Genomic DNA, 19,917 nt, shown 5'->3' on the forward strand with positions numbered 1-19,917 from the left:
CTTAACGCTTATAATGCATTATATTATTTTATTATACTTCATATTACTCGTGTTTTTGAATACCAAAATCGATGTGTTGCTTTTATTAACTGCCTGCAAAAGGCAACAATGCCTCCTAAATATTCCGTAAGGTATGAATGAATGTTTCCTTGACTGACATGCACAAAGGAGTTGTTATAATCTGTCTCCTTATTCGCTGAAGTCGCGATTACAAAGCAAACCTGATTACAATCACAATCGTTTTGCTATCATGCGAACAATGTAGCGTAACCTAATCCTAACATAAGTAGAAGCGCGTCAGCTGAGACATTTGAGTTTTGTACAATTATCCAAAAGATGGCGTCAGAGCCTTACATATTATATACCAAAGGTATTTTATTGACTTTTTTTGTAATATTAACGATGTCTAAATATAATATAAAGGATATGCTTGGCATTATACTTTCTTATTGCGAACCAACTAAAGGAAAGAAAAATTCAACTAAAACTTATTTTAAACTAAAAGTTATCTAAACAGAAGATAACGGAAATATTAAATAAAATCTTTCTAAAAGGAATATTATATTTTCATAAATATTAATAAAAATATTAACTTGCCTATTATTGTTCTTTTAATATTTAATTATTCATTAAACAATTAAGTTTTTGCCCGTTCCCTTGTTTTAAAAAATAATATTTTCTTTCACATAAGTTGCACGATATGAAAAAGAAATTTTCAAATATCAAGACACCAACGAGAAATTAAGATATTAATAGCAGAGATTTTACTTAACTGAAAAGTACACATACAAGTCTATATGTATTCATTTGTCTGTTAGCTTAGCATTTAACCCTATATTGCCGTGAAGATGTTGATTTTTATACATTACCCCACTTCTGATACGAGAGTATCTTAAATTTGTCAGCATGTATGCTGACGCATTTGGCCCAAAGTTGACAAACTCTATTGAGAATCGTCCGGATAAGACTTCCCGTATGACGCATTATTCTAGACGGTCGTTATATTAATAATTATTATAAGGCGTAGTAGGGTGTTTAATGGTGGTCCACGCCTAAATATAATATCTTTGTGGTAGTTTGTATATTAATTTTGGCAAATATTTTTGCAAATACATGTGACTCAACCCGATTCCGGTATGCTCGTTCCCCTGCGGAATAGGAACATACTCGGAACGTGTCAAGACTAAAAACTCAACATGAAAATCTTCGCTTTTGTTCTTCAACACTTTAGATTAAGTTAAACACTGATTTGAATAGTGGATGAGAGTAGTAGGTTTCCCTACAATTGACAAAAATCACTGAAATTCTAGAAATCATATCAATGAATGTTGTTAACGTAGATTGCTTACGTTTCTGTAGCATATTACTGTTATGGTTACAAAACGACGTCAAACAATTCGACTTAAGCCAAATATAAATTGTTCCTCGTTGTTTTTAAGCGAATAAACGAAAAACTTTTTTCTAAATTTATTTGAAAATCTTCTCTTTTAGAAAGTTTTATCACAAAATCCACCATATACGCTTGCATATTCATACACACAGCCGTATTGCTAATAAAATAGAAAACTTGATGTGTGAAAATTTTAAATACATTAATTAAAAACTTTTACATAAAAGTAAAAAAGGAAAGAAATCTTTTGAACAATAGCTCTCTTCTCATCGTCAGAACTAATCAGATTTCTTTTGCTAAGTAGAAAAACTAATTTATAATATAAAAAATAAAATTTTATTTCATTTTTCCAATTTTTTACTCGTATAACCAAAAATTTGAAATGCAAATATTTCTTTGTAACGCTTGCGCTACACGTAATACATTTAACGCTGAAATCTCATGAAACACTATTAAATCAAAGTTCTATTCTTGGGATATATTATATTATGTTAAATCTTATGTTCTATTCTAGACCTTTAAATTTTCTAAAAAATGTACACAAAATTCCGACTAAAATATAAATGCAATTTCATTCCTCAAAGCCGCGTGATACCATTCATATACCGCAATGCACATTTTTTCAATGCTAAGCAAGTTTTCAATCTACTTTTTGCTTGTCAGTGCTTATTACTGACATGAGTAAATTCGCAAAATTCAAAAGACAAGTACGTAGCATATGTAGGATTGATTCTTCAGTTCGTTCACCTCAACGAACTTCATTTCCTATCAAGTGAATCTGGCAATTTCCACAGCTTTGTTCACAATCTCAAAGACTTATCAAAATTCTTAAAGTTAGCCTTAAAAATATCCCTCGAGGAGTGTGCTGAAGATCCCCGCTAATAGGGTTCACGGCCGTGTATCCCTTGCAAAGAAGACGCCGACATTAAACACCTTTAAGTCACTTTTTGTAGATAAAAACGCATTTTAACTAAGCGTTAAAATTGCGATAATTTAGCTGAAGTTTTTCCACTCATGCAATAATCGCCCTTCTGGCTGAAAATAACATGCGATATGATTTTTGGAAGCAGACGTAGGACACGGAAGCGCGACCGTTTCACTTGATTTCTTCTTTATTTGTTATCCGATGCGCACAGTTTAAATTTTTGAGAAAGAAGCCTATTGATAGCAGAATATGACTCGAATAAGATAAATTCGACTCAACATTAAAATTTCTATCCACAGCGCCTCTCATACTTTCATAACTTACTAACGAAGAAAATGAATCCAACAAAAATTTGTTTACAATACTCAATTAATTATCTACTTATTGGCTCCATTAAAAGGAGCATATAGTGGTATTATAGAATATTAACAACGTTTGCATGGACCGATTACACCAAAGTGCGGCATTTTCACCCACATTCTTTGTGAAATTGTAGCAGTCATAAAAATGGTGAGACGAGGATAAAATATTACTTATTCATTAAAGATCCTAAAGCTAAAAGCGAACGTGATCTAGACAGGCAGATACCTGCTTACATAAGAAACTGAACCCTCTTCAAAAAAAAAATCAATAATGCACCTGCAACTTTCATTCCCATTGCAATATTTCCGTAAAACTATTATCCAGGGAGTTATCTGAGCAACCTTCATGCCACCAAAAGTAGCTGCAATAAACTTTATTTGCTACAAGTATATACTCGTCATTGTCATCTCGAAAACTATACCGAGTAGGATGAAGTTTATTGTAAATATCCAGACGTCTTTTCATATAAATAGAAGACGCAACAAATTTTATATCATTGCAAACCTTATACCTGTTGTTTTCGAAGGGTTAAATTGACGTTCTTGGTGGTTAAAGCATCAAATGCTGTGAATAAAAGCCAAGCAAGATGTTAAGCAAATTGGATAACTTGGGATTGTTATCAGTTGTTTCATTACGGATTTTTACAAGTTATTTCAAAGATCCCACAGCAGATATCATGAGGTGGCCTTAAAAATCGCGTATAAAAAACTGCTGCTTAAGTCTTCCTAAAGACATTATTCCATAACATTATTTACAAACTCTCCCTTTCCTTCACTTTTGTAAATATATTTTTTCTTTTCTTTATAAAAAAAAAAAGAAAATTTGTTTATAATTCAAACAAATTTGAAAACAATTAATTGGGCAATTTGCAGACATACTTATAGTGGACCATGCTTAATGAACAGAGAATTTCACATTTATTTTACTCAAGCTTTAGCTTAAAACCACTAATATTCGCAACGTCAAGTATCCTTTTTGTCCATCAGTATTGAAGGGCTTCAGTTACTCATATAACGACATTTCATTATAAGACATTATATGGCAAAAGGTCGAAAAAGTGATCCAATTCGCGCCGTTTCCAATAAAGTTCGTGATTGGGTCAAGACCCGTCAAATATCACAAAAATTGCGGCTAAGAAAACAAGATGGACAGACGACCAGACATCCTTAAATGAAATTAGAAAATGATCGATTTAATAAAAGAATGGGTTCATCTCAAGTTCTCCTGGATGTTGCATACATCTGCACAAAGTACACAGGAGTATAAGGAAAAATTTCCAAAATTTTTTTCATCAACTCGAAATGAAATCTATGAAGTTTGTAATTAATTTAATTCACTTATTATTTTAAAATATCAGTCTTCGCTTAATTTAGTTTTTACTTCAACTTGGACTTGTTGTCATATTACTCTTGACTTGCATTGCCACTACAATCAGTGCCTGCAAATTTTACATATTCAATATTATCCTGCTTTAAAAAGAAAAACATTTTATAAATACCATACCATAAATGTCTACAATAATGCGAGGCAATAATATTTCTCAATTTAAAGCATGAAAGCTTATCCAACCAACAAGCTTTTCTCTTAGGTAAGGCGTAGTCTCTATGGCGTCTGCTTCAAATTTCATGTGAATATAGTCAATAGTTAATGACTTAGTCGATACATTTTTCGATTCACTTTTATTTTTAAATTTCATGTGTACCCATAAGCCAAACGGAATTAAATCAGACGAATGGAACGCTTCCATAAGAATGTGAATTTAATTTCTCTAGCATTCAGTATTAAAAGACGCACTCGCTATGCATGAAAGGTTTCGTGATTTTTCAAAAAAAAAAAAGGATAATAAAGCAGAACGAGGCCGCTAATCAAGTCGATTAAGACGCATTTCACTGGTTTTTCTATACTCTGCACTGCGATCTATTTCACAAAAACCGATGTATACCGACTGCCTGCCGTTGTTCTCGGTAAAGTGTGGCTAATGGTAGTCGATGTGCATACAGAAAATCTAATTACAACCAAAGGATGAGTGCTTAATTATACGCAAACAGTTTACACTAACACAAGCAATAAAAGTTCGTTGCTGCTTACTTTTTTTTACTTACTCATCTAAACGAGTAGCGAGAGATAGAAAAATACTAACAGCAATATACTAATGTGCATAAAAATTTATACACACAAACTGATGATGTCTGTACATTTAATGAACAACTAACTACTAACTAGAAAAATATACGCACATATATATATATCTTAATTACTAGAAAACGTAGTTATCTTATTGAAACGTGCACACACTATTTGTATGTATGCGTGCATTCGTCATTGATTTAAAACTTTTATGTGTATCAAATGCCATATAAGAGGTAATCTAAAATATATTAAGCTTTTTGGAAAGTTAACATCAAATCCAATATTCATTTCATTCATTTCAAGCTAACGTTGTCTCTCCAACTTCAGTAGCATTTAATCTCTTTATATATGCAATGGTACGTTATCACTGGTTTAATGTAAATTTCTCAAAAAGTATTTCGATATGAAACTAAATCAATTTAACGTTTAATTTCGATAAGAGTCTCTTTCGGGCGGGATGGTGAGGATGGCAGTTATGCACATACAATCTACATGTCTGTAAAGCCCAAGACAAACGAGTACAAATTATGTTATCCTTACGGCTAAACCCCTAATAAAATGATAAAACCAACAGTTATTAGTTATCGTACATAACAAACGTCATAGCCGTGGCCATCAGCATTTCAAATTCTGTTTTTTGAATTTTCAAATAAAATTACAAAATAAAGCAACAAAAACAAAAAAAAAAAAGTGATTTTATGCCAAAGAATATATATATAATAAAAGCAAATTCCAGAAAGCTGTGGCTTAAGTGAAAGCGATGGAGGAAACCCGAAATGGTAAAAGAAATTTTGATAATTTCATTCGAAAATGAAATATGAAAAAAAGAATAAAAAAAGAGAAAAAAAAACACTAAAATTCATGTAATTTTCAACGTGCCACGTTTTTTCCTTAGCTTCCGTTATCAAGTTACGAATTATAACGAAATTTACATTTGCGGTGTTTTTTATTTTACGCATGCTTTTCCATACCGAACGAAATCACTGAAAGTTGAATTTATTAGCGGATTTAAAATGGTGGGACACTTTAGTTTTATAGTAAGGATTTAATTTGTTTGGAATATATCAAGTGTGCTATGACGCTTTATTTTCCTATCAAAACATATTACAGGGACAACTTTATCTATCTTTAAAATAATTCTTGCCCGTCGCCCTTAGTAATCTCGATTGCGACGCACTTGCATGCCTTATGTTAAACGATGTTCTTTTTAATCATGTGGAGACCAAATAGCCAGCTTTCCACAAATTGCAGTCTTTCCAAGAGATCGCTAGCAGTTGTTTCGATTGAATTCAGCTTTTCTGCCATCTCACGAATCGTTTTGCGTCCATCTGCTTAGCTTTCATTGAAAAATTTCCAAAACGAAATTTCACAAACCAATGTGTGTTCTGGTATAGCACTAGTTCCACACATAACTCATATTTCTCGATATTCTTCTGAATGAAAAACTAAAATATGTTTTATATGCTCATTTTGATCTTCCATTTTAAAAAGTACGTCTCACTACTATAACACAACCAATCACTTCGAATATGTTTTACAAAATTGACATAAGCCTGCTCTACAGAACTATGTCTACCTTCAACGCTAAATATCTGTTTAGTAAACTGAAAGAAGTTACTTTAATCGGTTGGCGGGAAAGAAGAAGAAGAAAGTCAGCCAATGTAAATATAATTATGCACTATTCAAGTCGTTGAGGTTCGTTTCCGAAAGTTTCAATGATCTATATAATACAAACTCCATGTCAGGCTATTTAAATATTGTGCAATAAACTCTCCTTGGTACGCGCATCTTGCTGAGGTCTTCTTTAAATTAACTTTTAATAAATAAGGATTCAGATGACTTGCCAATAAGACATCGGGATGCAGGGTCCTTCCACAAGATTATTTATAGGAGCGTGACCGAATCGGCACATTTCTTTCGTCGTCGAACCTCTTCTAATTTGTCAATGTCAGAGTCGATGTCACTGGGCATACAATGCAATATTTTATATTAGAAGGATTCATTCAATAATAAATTGTAAGACAGGCGAGCTTTAGACCTATTTTTCTCCATCGCCACGTCTGCAGGCTGTTGATTCCCGTGCCACAAATAGTAGAAGGCCATCAAAAACCGGATATCTTGCTGAAGGAAAAAGATGGTTCTCCAAAAAATGGTTCTTAGAAACCGCCATTTTGGCTCCTATCAGGTGTTTGCCTTCATTTAGGTTATTTTTCACTTGAAAAAAGCATTTGTTGACAGAAAATACGACAATTTGTATTAGTTAAAATAGTTTTCATTGTTTTCTACAACTTTCTACCATGGCGACTCAAAGTAATCATCAAAAGATGAGCGAAGCATTTATACTCTTGATCAGCATCGTTTTTGCAACGTCCATCTGTCCGTGTGTTCGTCCATATGTCTGTCTGCCGCCTATTATTCAAATATTTCCCAAAAACTGAAACAAAAAGGTGTCGTTTGACTTATTGTTTCCCAGCTAATCTCGCTCAAACCCTTTCTCAAAGAGGTTCGGAACTCTATAAATATAATTTCCAATTCCTACCAGGTATTGCTTTAATGACATATATATATGGAAAACTGGCCTAACAAAAGGCCCTCTTACTGTTTACGTGAAAGTTATCGACAAAAAGGTTGGTACAAATATTTGCTAGAGTCAGTTAAAAGATTATTATAAGAAAAAAATTGGTCGACCGATAGGCTTGCCTTATAGTGGTCTCATCTATTTTTCCAACCGACTCAAAAAATCAGTATATATACATAATAAATATAAATATATATGTATGTATATTTTTCCTATTGGGGATGATTAAATTCACGCCTAATAATGAACATTTGTGCTGCGCGTTGTTTTCCTTATTTAGCCACGGTTGGGTAGGATGAGTAGCCGAGTAGGTAAAAATCATTAAAATCTCAATACGATAGCGTTTACTTGGGCGTAGCTATATTGAGTACGATAAAGACATAACACTTACCAATGATTGTGCACAAAGCCACGAGGCTGTAGCCGCTTCCCTATCTCTTTTTCTATACTCACACAAACAGAGGACATGCCCTAAGTAGCTGCTCAATAAGCTACGCTTTTATGTGAAAGTCTGCGATGAAGGTGTAGGAGAGCACAAAAAAGATTTGAACTAATTTTTGCTCAATTTTGGTAACGAAAGCAAAGGGAAACCTTGATATGACTTGACAGAGTGTCAATGCACGCTTGAACAATATGAAAAAGATGCAAATTGCAGAAAGATGAAAGTTATATAAGCTGAATATAAGAGACGAGTGGCAGCATAACAGACAAACCACAAATGCTGCAAAGAGACCGAATCACTTTGACATCGTAGCGCTAAGGATGATAAAAAACGGATTTAGTTTGAAAATCCAAAGCATAAAAGATTATGGGGCTAATCATCAGACCGATAGCAAATCAAATTGCTTCCGGGAAAAAATAACTCTCCAACAGACAATTGGGCTACACTATAAGCTTATCTAACCTAGTAGAGTGGAAATCTTTTAACTATAACTGATGGTATTAGGGAAGAAAGCGCAGTCTTTTATGATAAGATATTATAGGTCGATTTTTCAACATGACACAGGTAGAGGCCATTGTTATGACGATATTCGAAGAACAAAACCGTCCTATGCGTTGTCTCAAACGAACAGGCATCCTTTCGGCAACTAATCCGGATAAAACCTAAAAGAAAAAAATAAGCTCTGATAACGACAAATTTTTGCATGTTATTATGTACACCGGATAAAGATTCTAATTCGATATATGGGGTCGTCGACCTATCTGTTAGCAGAAATCTCAAGTCCACTCTGTTTGCAAGACGGGGCCGAATTCTTTCCATTACATTGCAGAGCTGTAAACTTGCTCTCATGCATTTGATTGTCTATAATCGCCCTAAACTGGAGTTTGCTTCCAATCTTCTTAAGTTCTCAAGACTTTGTCGATAGGTTTAGAGATTTTCAATCATTTACGCACCAAAGTGCAATTTTTATAATATAAGATGACAAAGCAATAGATAAATGATTGTGCGATTACGTCTAAATCAATTGAGAATGTAAACCCGATTAAGATGCGAGCTCCAACACTCTGTTTATCCGTATGCTACAAAGCGATTAAAGAGATTATTTTAATCTCATGCTACAACGATTATTATGAACACTTCAGAAATCAAAAATTATTCGCCTTTTTATACGTTTGCATTGATGTGTTGTGAAAAATTTTCTTTAATTATGAAATTATTGATATATGGGTGCAATAATAGTTTTTAATAGATAAAAATAATAAATCATAATTGAGTTTATTATCATTTACAACAAAAATATTTAAAAAAAAATTTTAATTAATTGATCTTCGGCGTTGCATGTGAAAGCATTTTTAATTGCTTTGTTAATATACAAATTAACTTAATTTCACATTATAAATTAATAAATCGAGAACCATATAAACACACTAGTAAATAAAAAGTGTTGAGTACGAGAAAAAATATATATATATATTTCAAGTGCCAACACCATCAAACACAGTGAGAGCTTCGCACAGAATATTAGAAATAACTTGAGCTTAAGTGAGTTTTTAACAATCATTGACCGCAACGCAACAGATGTGAGTGCAAAAATGTACCTTTAAAAAAATTTCAATTTTCTTCGTCTTCTTCTTCTTCCTTTGCAATTGAAAAGTGTGGGGAGTAGATCTAACGTTTTTCGCTAATTAGTCTACATAAGCAGAATAACAAAACAAGTAGTTGTGCAGGACCGACCATTAAACATCTTACACCATTTCGTTCGTGTTCTTAATAACACATCAAAAATTGCACCTCATTTTCATACTAAGGCATCCTTTTCCTGAAAGTCCATATATTGAAGGATGTCCAGAACATCGTATGATGTAATCCAAGTTTAGCAAACTTAATTTGCTTCCTGAAAATTTTATTATTTTCCAGGTTTTGCCATAAAAAATTTGAAATTACTCTTCCTCTTCATATAAGGGCCTGCCTATTGGACCTATGTGATCCAAATTCCGTATTGTTAATTTTTTGCTACTATGGACTAATTTTCATCATAAGATGCTAAAAATTAAGTATTTTTTTGAAGGATTTACTCTTTATAAGAAATCTTATGTGCGGTGGTATCCGAAAAATAGACGCACACGATCCAGAAAATAATTCTTGGTGGGTATGTCTTAAGTTCTTCTGGATATTGCATATATCCGCCCAAACTTTATATTTCCTTGTAGCGCATGTATTGCAGTGCATAATAGGAATGAGAGAAAATATACTGTAAAGGCACTTACATAAATATATATAATAGCTCGGCTATCAACAACAATAATGCACTCACACGCTCATGTTTTCTCATATTTATCATGCATTTATGTACACACAAACATAAATGCATGAACGTTGGCTTTAGTTTACTTGTGTGTCTACGCCTTTAAATAATATAATGCGATTAGACAGTAAAAAATATTTTTAATTTATTTCAATTAAGAGAATTAATTAAGCCACAGCTCACAGCCAATAAAAAAAGCAAAAAGGATTAATAATTATTAGAAATATTTATAAAAATGTAAAACGAATAGATATCTTTATTGAGGTTAGCGAGAGAGTGGAAGTAGCAGCGAATCAAATGGCGAATAAGTTGAGATTTAGAATTTAAAGTTTATTAATATGTTGCTAGAAATGTTGTTGCTATCTTTGAAAATGTCGGAGCTTTTAGGTGATAAAAACAAAACTATGCAATAACAGAAGCAACCGCTAAATGAATCTGGTGCTATACTAGTCGCTTGCAAATCATATGATTAGAAACAAAAATCGAAAAGAAACTCCCAGGCATTTGTTCCAAAAATGCCGATGTCAATGATCTTTTTGCGTTCACCAAGTGAAGTGAACAAAAATATCATCCAAACAAAACTGTCATCGATTAACCGTTTTAAACCACTTGCAAGTACTGACGCTCATATTAAACGAAATAAAAGATATACTCATCAAATTCTTTGCACAAGAGAAACGAAAGACTTTTATATACCACGATGATGTTAAAGCCGCTATGCTAAAGGACAGAAGGAATATCGTATACTGTGAAGCTAATATTAGGTAGGATGTATTTTTAACGAGTTTACTTATTCGAAATTCAAATCGATTGAGTAATTTTGGTGGCGTCACCGAACTACGCCTAACGCCGTCTTCGGAGTCTTCGATAGAAGATTGCTTAGTATGTGGTTGAAAGATTAAATGAATGAACGCTTTCTCAATAGAATGTGTTTCAAAGGCTTGGTGTTTCTCAAACCATCGATTTTCAATATTTTAAGAAAATGTAAAAAACAGAAATACTATCATATAAGCGGATAACGCATTTCTTTTCTTCTTACAGAAATTGCGGTTTCCGACCGGTACTGAATGAACCACCGACCTCTTTAGCCTGCGGTACAATCGGTCGGGCAAATCATAGTCATTCGTTATTTTTGCCACCGCATTTGGCATCTTTAAGTTCTCAGTTTTCACAGCAGCCTTTATTTTCCGGATTGAAAGGTATGATGATGCTTTCTCTTTCTTTTTGGATATTTAATATACTTTACATAAACTGAGTAATATTAATAAAGTAATATTCACATGGAGTCATTTTATTAAAATTCCATCATTTCATTGACTCAGATTGATTGTCAATCAAGTGTAATTCTGCAGCACACTTACACACACGCAATTCACATCATCACCTGTTAATGTTTTAAGAAATATTGATTTTCTGTTCTCGTCATGACAGGTGCGATGGTCGCAGAGCTTTTAGTTGAATTAACTTCCTTTTCATATTTAATAATTCGATTTTGATTTTTCCTTTGCTTTTTATTTACGTATAGGTGTGCCGGCATTTCCGGGCCTTTGTTCGTGTTGTACATTAAAGCCACCCTCAAGTGCAGCCAATGTGTCTTGTTCTTCGTCTACAAGCTCGCCAGAATCTCCCACACAAACCGCTCATTCTAGCAGCGACCCGCGCTCCACTTCGGTAGCTGAATTGAGGCGTAAGGCACAAGAACACTCGGCCGCGTTATTGCAATCGTTACATGCCGCCGCTGCTGCTGGCCTTGCGTTTCCAGGTTTACATTTGCCGCCCTTGTCGTTTCATCATCCTGCACTAAGTAGCTCGGCAGCCCATCAGGCCAGTGTAAGGCTGAAAAATGAAGCCCAAGATATGACAGCCAGTACCATGAACGGTCTTGTCGCTAACATGATGCCATCTGTTAATCTTATGGATCACTCACCGACACCGCCAACCGTATCAGCTGCTTCTAATGTAAATACAAACGCATATCAACAACAACAACACATGAATTCTGTTTCACAATTATCGCCACCTACTACACCAGTACATACAACGAACACTACAAAAGAAACAGCATTAAATTGTTCGAGTAGTGATGCCATAGCAAAAAGTGAATAAATCACAGAAAAGCAATATTAAAAGATGACTTTATATCCATAATTTATGCAATTTAATCAAGGCTCCGAAAGTCTTACAATACAATAATTGAACAAAAAAAAAAAAAAAAAAAAAAAAAAAAGAATTCTCGTTACATTCATTTATTCTTGATTAGTATACGAGATGTTATTTGCTACACACACAATTTGTACTTCGTTTTCCATCGCATAAACACAGCTGAAGACAAATAATAATAACTTTCCAGCTGATTTCCCAAATTTCGTTTACTAACAACCGAAGCAATGAATCCAATAAGAATTATTTATAGAAATTTATACCTAAATATATATACAAGGATATATGAAAGCTATGTAACTGCAAAGATGGATGAAATTCATTTTCAAAGCCAACTAAAGACCAGTAAAAAATTGTTATTCGTTTAGGAGCGAATTTTGAATACTCATCGCAGGTGGCATAGTTTTTATGAGCAAAATAGGAGAAGGAAATAGTTTATGATGTACATCTTAATCAATAGGTTACATGGTGACAATTCATACATAAATGGAACGGAAACTATGACGTTTATAATATTAATTAAGTTGAAGTTAATTGTGTTTTAAAATGAATCAAAATTCTAAGGGGATTTCCCTATCCTATATGACATCATTGCGCCGAACGTAAAAGCCTGGGGTTGTGAAAAATTTCATAGTGTCTGTTTATGATGAAGATGTTTTATCAAAATCCGTAGGATGCAAATGATTCACTCATTTCGGCTTTGGAAATGTCGAAGAATGGCAAAGAAATGTCGAGGGCATGCGGCGCTCACTTCGATCAATCATTGATAAAATCGATCAAATTCTTTCTATAAAGGCGGTGCGGATAGAAGAAGAAGCTCGGCATTTGGTACCATACCAATGACTAGTCTATAAGATTTGGGTTGCGGAGCACAGTATTGTACGAAAAATATGTTAGGGCAAACGTTGAGAAAGCCTGGAATGACGCCCTGATAGCTAATGCTTTGTGTTCGGCGGGATTTGAATCTCGTGCTATAAGCTGCTTTAATCCGAATAGGTGATTGATTCCACTTTCCATGGCCAAAGGTTAATAAGATAACAAATGCAAGAATTGAGAGAAAGCGTCCAGAATTGATAATTCGGAAAAGCATTCTCCTCTAACATCAAAGTAACGCCACTTCTACACGTACATCTTTAAAGACTTTAGGGCAAAAGTTGATTGATTAATAAATGGGAACTTCTGAGGTATCCATCATATAGCCCGAGCTGTTCTTCATTCGTTTGCCATCGCGCTTTGCTCTCAACAGTGCATAGCTGCACTCGAAAAAAACTTAGACCTAATGTCTAAGAAAAATGTATTTAAATTTTGGTGAATATGCCGCGACTTTTTTCCTTAACGCAAAATTTTTGAGTAACCAAGTTGTTTTAATGAATAATAACTTCTTCGTCTTCAGATATCCTTTCCTGTATAAGTTTCATGTGCTGTGTGAATGTGTGCTCACCCTAGTGGGATTTACGTTTGCGTGGTTGGTATTTCAAACTTTAAATTTAGACATTAGCCTAGACACCTATGTTTAGCATTGGGGCTTTCTATTGTCATTCTGGTCACCGGCTAATTTCAAGTCAGTATATCGCACTAGTCAAGAATGAGTCTTCGATGAGCATTATGAACGTTACCAAACTTGTCTTGTGGTGATGGGTATAAAAAAACGTCTAAAGCTGTTGAATAAAAAAGCCTTAATATAAGGATGTAAAGCTATTCATCAAAATCAAATATAAGAAAAAATTTCCCCAAAATTGTTCGCAGCACTATAACTTAAACACGAAACACACACTTTACATTTTCTTTTTAATGTACACAGGCCTCTATGTAAATAGAATAGTAATTAAGATTTTAAGTATAAATCATGTATGTATGTAGTTTAAAACAAAAAAAAAACAAAATAAAAAATATATATATAATATATAAAGAAATAAATAAAATTTTAAAAAATAAAAAAAAAATACTTTACCAAAAAAATTATTTTTATTTAATTATTGCTTGCATTCATGTACACAATCACTTTTTTTTGAAAATTGATTGTAATTGTCGCCACAACCACGGAATCGTACGCATTTATTGAGGTCTGCACGATAAGTCCACAATTTAAGCTTGCGATTGCATTTTCTACGACCTGAACTATGAGAAGCATGAGGTAAATAGCAAATGCCTGAAAGTCGATCAGAAGAAAATTAAAGAAAGAAAGACGGAATTTTTACAGAGAAGTAGCCAGCTTACCACTATATGAAGTCACTACATTGAACAGCGGAAGAAGCGCTGCAATAACGAGAACGAGAAGTAATTTCATTTTTCCAAATAACAATTCCCTTCACACACAGAATTTCTTCTTTGAAACACGCTCTAAATGCGAATTGATTAGTTTAGTTAAAAAATGCATCAATTTTTAAAACAATAAGCAAAAAATTATCGTAATGAGTAAAAAAGCGTTTAATGAAACTAATTTGATAAAGTGAATGAATTAACTTGACATTGGAACGCTTTAAAGGGTACCATTACAATTCGATTTCTTTTCAAAAAATCTTTGCCCGACGTTTCTCATAAGTAAATATAAAATATTTATAAGAAATAGAATCGCGGACGTGTAAGAAGCAGTCTTGTTCAATTTACTTAATTAGCATAATTTACTTGGAGCAAAGAAATAAATTCCAAGACTATTAGTCGGCAGAGCACAAACAATCAAGACTGCGAGTGGCCTTTTTGTTTAAAAGGTACCATAATCGCTTTAATAAATCAATCAATATTCTATTATTGATACTATGTTTTTCAAGTACTTTCAAGATGTCCATAGGATTAGACGCTTCGAAAACAAGTCTTCAAATAGCACAAAGTGTTTCAGCATTCATAAGCTATATGTTTAATTGCAAAGATTTTGCTCACAATTGCAAATTGGAAAAGTAGAAGAATCCATTGGCATGACCAACGCGGACTCTTACAAATATTTTCATCTTGATTTTCTTGACTTTGATTGGACATAGGCGTGAATAGAGCATGCGAGTAATGTGGATGGCAGCACTGTCCATTTTTTTGATCAATTTTCTCTTCAATCTTCTTTCTAAAGATAAGCTATTCGATCCTGCTTAAAGGTGGCGAAGTTGCAAGTGCCGCACGATCATTCTCCAAGAGACCAATATGACTCTATATACAAAAAATTTTAAATGGCAGTGGTATTGTTCACTTTGTTGATGATAAAAGATTATGGATAGCTTGTACTGAACGACAAGTGATAACCGTTTAAGGTTTAACTTTGCCAGCAAGGTTTGTGGCTTACACAATAACTTTAGCTTTCATTTCAAAAAAATCTTAAAAAAATACTTTCACGCATTGTCTGTCAGCAGAGCTATGCGCTTTTCCCTTATTTTCGATAGAATGCGGATCTCACATCGAAAAGACGACTATTCCTTTGAAGTCATCTATGTACATAAGAGAGTACTTGTTTTTGGATACTATTTTTTTTTATTAGTTATTTACCTATTTATGCAGAATTCAGCTTAAAGAATAAAGAAAAAGAAAAGAATTTTTTATTTAAGTTCTGAGAATTTTTCTTGTAACTTTGAAGCTTTATTCAGAGAAATTGGTACAATTTATCTTACTCCAAATATTGTCCATGGTTTTTCCCATCTTTCAGAAAAATTTTCGAATTTCGTCTCGAAAAAAATTTCATCCTTTCCTTCAAAAGAACCAGTGTTCGGGTATCATCATAAGAATCGAAGAACTATTCAAAAACATAATAATTTTTCTGTTAAAATCTGTTTTAATCGGTAGGAATAATGTCTGCTGACAACAGCGACTGGGGTAGAGCATTTCGGGTTACAACATGCTTGCTGTCTGCGAAGCAATGATTTCAGGCAATCAAGCATTAACGAAGATGGAGAGTAAATCTCTACATAGAACTAGAACTTGGATCTATGCGGAAACAACCGATCCATCGAGCAAATATTGTAAAAAAGCTAAGTCAAGACCGAAAAATGGCGCCAAAGTTGATATTAACAGTTTTCTTCGATTATCGTAGTATTGTGCAGTATGAATTCCTTCCTTTGAATTTTATGAACGCAGTGACAGTGATAAACAATGTTTTTTCATTTTCTAAACAAATTCACTTTTTTTTTTGTCGCAGTAGTATTGCGCCCATTTTTTGACACAATTGCATCAATTATTTGATGTAGTATTCCTTTGTAATGGTTTCAGATGCTTGGGACATCAAGGGTGTTCAGCTTTTCGGCAATGTTATTGGTTCGTATTCTCCTGTGGTGTCGTTAATGCGTTTTTGATCAAAATAGTGACGCAGCAAACATTCACACTACTAAAAAATATTCCGCAACAAAGACGTAATCGACCTCAATTCACTTCTACCAAGAAACTGTTGTTGCGATCGTGTCGATACGGAATTGTTTCTTAAAAACATGTAGGCACATGTCACATCTTCAGCAACATATCAATATTTTTAAATCCATTACCTAAGTACGAGGGGTGCGCTCATTTTGCCGAAGTTCAAAACGGCCAAAGAACTTGCCCACAATACAACGCAGAATGAAAATATCTCTGCTCTCAAAAGCAAACAAAATGAGTTCTTTGCTAATTACTCATAAACCAAATCAATAAAAATTTATTTAAAGTCGAATACAGATTTTCTCCTTTGTTTTAATTTCAATTTTGCACCAGTTGCGTTACTCGCGATAGAACCTCTTGCCAGTTTTTAAGGTTTCTTAAAAGCCATCTTTTTTTTTAGTATTCAAACATTCGCATGATAACTTATTTGAACATTATTTTTTGTCATCGAAAAATATGCGATCGAAAAAAGCTTTCTTCAGACTTTTGCAAAGGTGTTATCCCGGCTTTAACATAAAAACGTAAAAATGTACAAAATCCCAGAAATTTTACACTACAAATTATTATCTTTTTTTACACGATTCTTTTTTACCCGATTTTGAAATAGCACGGTTCACCAAAAAGAACTGTGAGGAGGCAAAATCGTCCCACGTTTTAGCCTCACAGGTTCATCGTCTCTGAGGGGGGAGTGCTAGGCTAAGTTAGGTTAAGAATTGAGAATAGAATTAAGCAAAGTACGAGACGGACGACAGAAGATAAGGGAACCCCAGTCAGAAACGGATGTTTTCTGATTGGGACATGGTAAGGTTGCCAAAAGGCAACCTTGACGGGAGCCGTAAACCAGCTGGCTTCAAATTGTCCGCGTCAAGGGACAGGCCGGTCCGATCAAGTAGGAGAGAGAATCAGGGGAGAATCGAGAGCAAGCCGCAAGACAAGACGGTCGGGTTTCTAGTGATGGACTAATGTCGCCACACGCGCCCTTGTGAACTTTAAAAGAAGAAAAGAATGTATTGGAGTGAATTTAATAACAGGGCAGAGAGTAATAACAGGTAATTTAAACTTCGTTTTTGATTGTAACTAATCAACAAGCTGAAAATGAAGTAACCTAAATGAAAAGATAACCGTTCTTGTAATAACTGTTTTTATGAGTGAGAAATGGGCATGAAATGGGCTAAGGCCCTCACAGAACAAATACTCTGCTTGCAGGAATCTCAAAAAAAAATTTCTTTTGGGTAAATAGTTGGGATTTTTTCATTCTACATGATTTTTCCAAGCTGTGGAACATGTCCCCAAATTTAGCATCTTCCGCAAATATATTGTTTGCACGACTTTTTTGCACGGTTTTCTCAGGTACGTATCTACCGCGTAAAAAGAGAATTAGGTGTATACACAAAACACAATCTCTACATCTTGTTTTCAGTAAACACTACGTAAATAAGTATCTAAATAAGTAGTACTTAAGGATCTCACTATAAATCATATACGTACATAGCTAAGAAAATCGATTGAAAAATAAAAATTTCAAAACTAAAAACATTTAAAGAAAAAAGATTTGTATTTAATTATTCTTTACATTTATTTTCGCATTCACGCTGTGTTGGAAACTGATTGCGATTGCCACCACAACCGCCATATATGAATTGTATGCATTTATTGGCGACCGCTTTGTAAGACCACAATACCTGGTGGGCTCTGCATTGTAATCCACCAATACCATCAGCAGCAGCAGGCAAAGCGCAAACAGCTGAAAACAAGTGCATCAGAAGAAAATTAAAGATAAGGACAAATACCAATTTACCATCTCTTAAAGCAGCTACGGTTGCGGTCAGCGAGATAAGTGCTGCAATAGCAACGAGGAAAATTTTAACTAACTTCATCCTTCAGCATGAATTTACTTATTTTTTCGTAAGACTTTCAGTAAAGGCTAAACGCTAACTGATTGGATCGGTTAAGAAATTCACAGCTTTCTATAACAATAGGCAAAAAGAATTTTAATCGGAGAAAGAATGCTTAACGAAACTAATTTGTAAGGAAATTATATACGGCTGGAGGCGAATCTTTTATATACAAAAGCTGTATATATATATATATGTATGTATATTTATGTATGTATATGTATATATATGTATATGTTCCTTTAAAAAAAAAAAGCTTAAAAAAACAAAAAACTTCCACACCCCACAATATTGTACGCGCATGGATGGCTTCTTTCATGTTTGTAGGATAGACGAATATCGACTGTGACTTACGAGTAATGCGCGAACAACTCAGAAAGCAGAAGTTCTCTCAGATTATGTTGCATTGTAGTCGTACCCTTTAACCGGTTTTGTCTATTTTCAATACCAACCTGTGCCCAAGACTTGACAATGTTTCATCTAAAATTGAAGTTCATAACGTTGCCTTGAAAGATTCGGTCACAGTCGCAGTTGTTTATAATTAATTAAGCGTGATTCTCTTAAGTCAAGTCCTTTTCTGAATCGATCTAAACTTCTGTCCGTCTGTCCATTTCGTGTTATTATGTTCATCCTATAGGTTGCAACCCTCCAGGTAGTTTGATGAAATTTGACTCACCAACATGTTTTGGCCCACGGTTGTACGTTATTGGAACACGTTCAAATCGGACCATTAATTCGACCGCTTTCGATATGCGGCCATATTTTGAGTAAGTGAAGTAGTGCATGGTATTTAATGATGAGCTGCCTCTCTCTATAGTTCTTTTACTTGTTATAACTCGATTTGTCCGTTCCACCCTTTCAGTAAATTACCTGGACTGTGCATGGCAATTAGCACCAATAATATATTTTCTTGGTTTTGTGGTGATAATTAACGCTTTCGTTTGTTTTATGTGTGCACGATTTTTACAAATCCTCAAATTTAGTAATTATTTTATTGGTTGTTGGTATTTACCTTTACAGCAAAGATAGAAACCTCAACACTTGAGACGTGTGTTGATGGGCTATCTTCACTTTTTTATTTATTTTAATTCTGCTTATACATGAAACTTAACTGAACAAATAACAGTCGAGTTCAATTGGCACTTAAAGCAAAACTTATATTAAATTAATAATAAAACTTAATATAAATACAATAAAACAAATAAGAAGGAAAAGAAAAAAAAAAGCATGTACACAACCAGCATAGAGCCACACTTACAATCGGTACAGGACCAAATTGCAAATGAACCCCTAAGCCATCGCAAACATGCATAAGTCTGGCAACCGATAATACTTAACAACAATTCATTTTCGAATCGTAACGACTTTTAAGGATAAAAGCTAGTTTAAGTAAGACATAGGTA

At 33.9% G+C, this 19,917-nt stretch overlaps 1 protein-coding gene across 1 annotated transcript in view; it reads left to right on the top strand.

Moving 5' to 3' along the window:
- LOC119632994 (diencephalon/mesencephalon homeobox protein 1) overlaps window positions 1–12,676 on the top strand; it is an 80,607-nt gene extending 67,931 nt beyond the window's left edge. The window contains exons 7-8 of the mRNA XM_038026172.1: window positions 11,175–11,332; window positions 11,659–12,676. Of these exons, the coding sequence (XP_037882100.1) occupies window positions 11,175–11,332; window positions 11,659–12,239 (739 nt within the window). The 3' untranslated portion in view covers window positions 12,240–12,676. The remainder of the gene's footprint in view (window positions 1–11,174; window positions 11,333–11,658) is intronic.
- Window positions 12,677–19,917: the final 7,241 nt, after the last annotated feature.

Source organism: Glossina fuscipes, unplaced genomic scaffold, assembly GCF_014805625.2.
Source record: "Glossina fuscipes isolate IAEA_lab_2018 unplaced genomic scaffold, Yale_Gfus_2 2, whole genome shotgun sequence".
Lineage (NCBI taxonomy): Eukaryota > Metazoa > Arthropoda > Insecta > Diptera > Glossinidae > Glossina > Glossina fuscipes.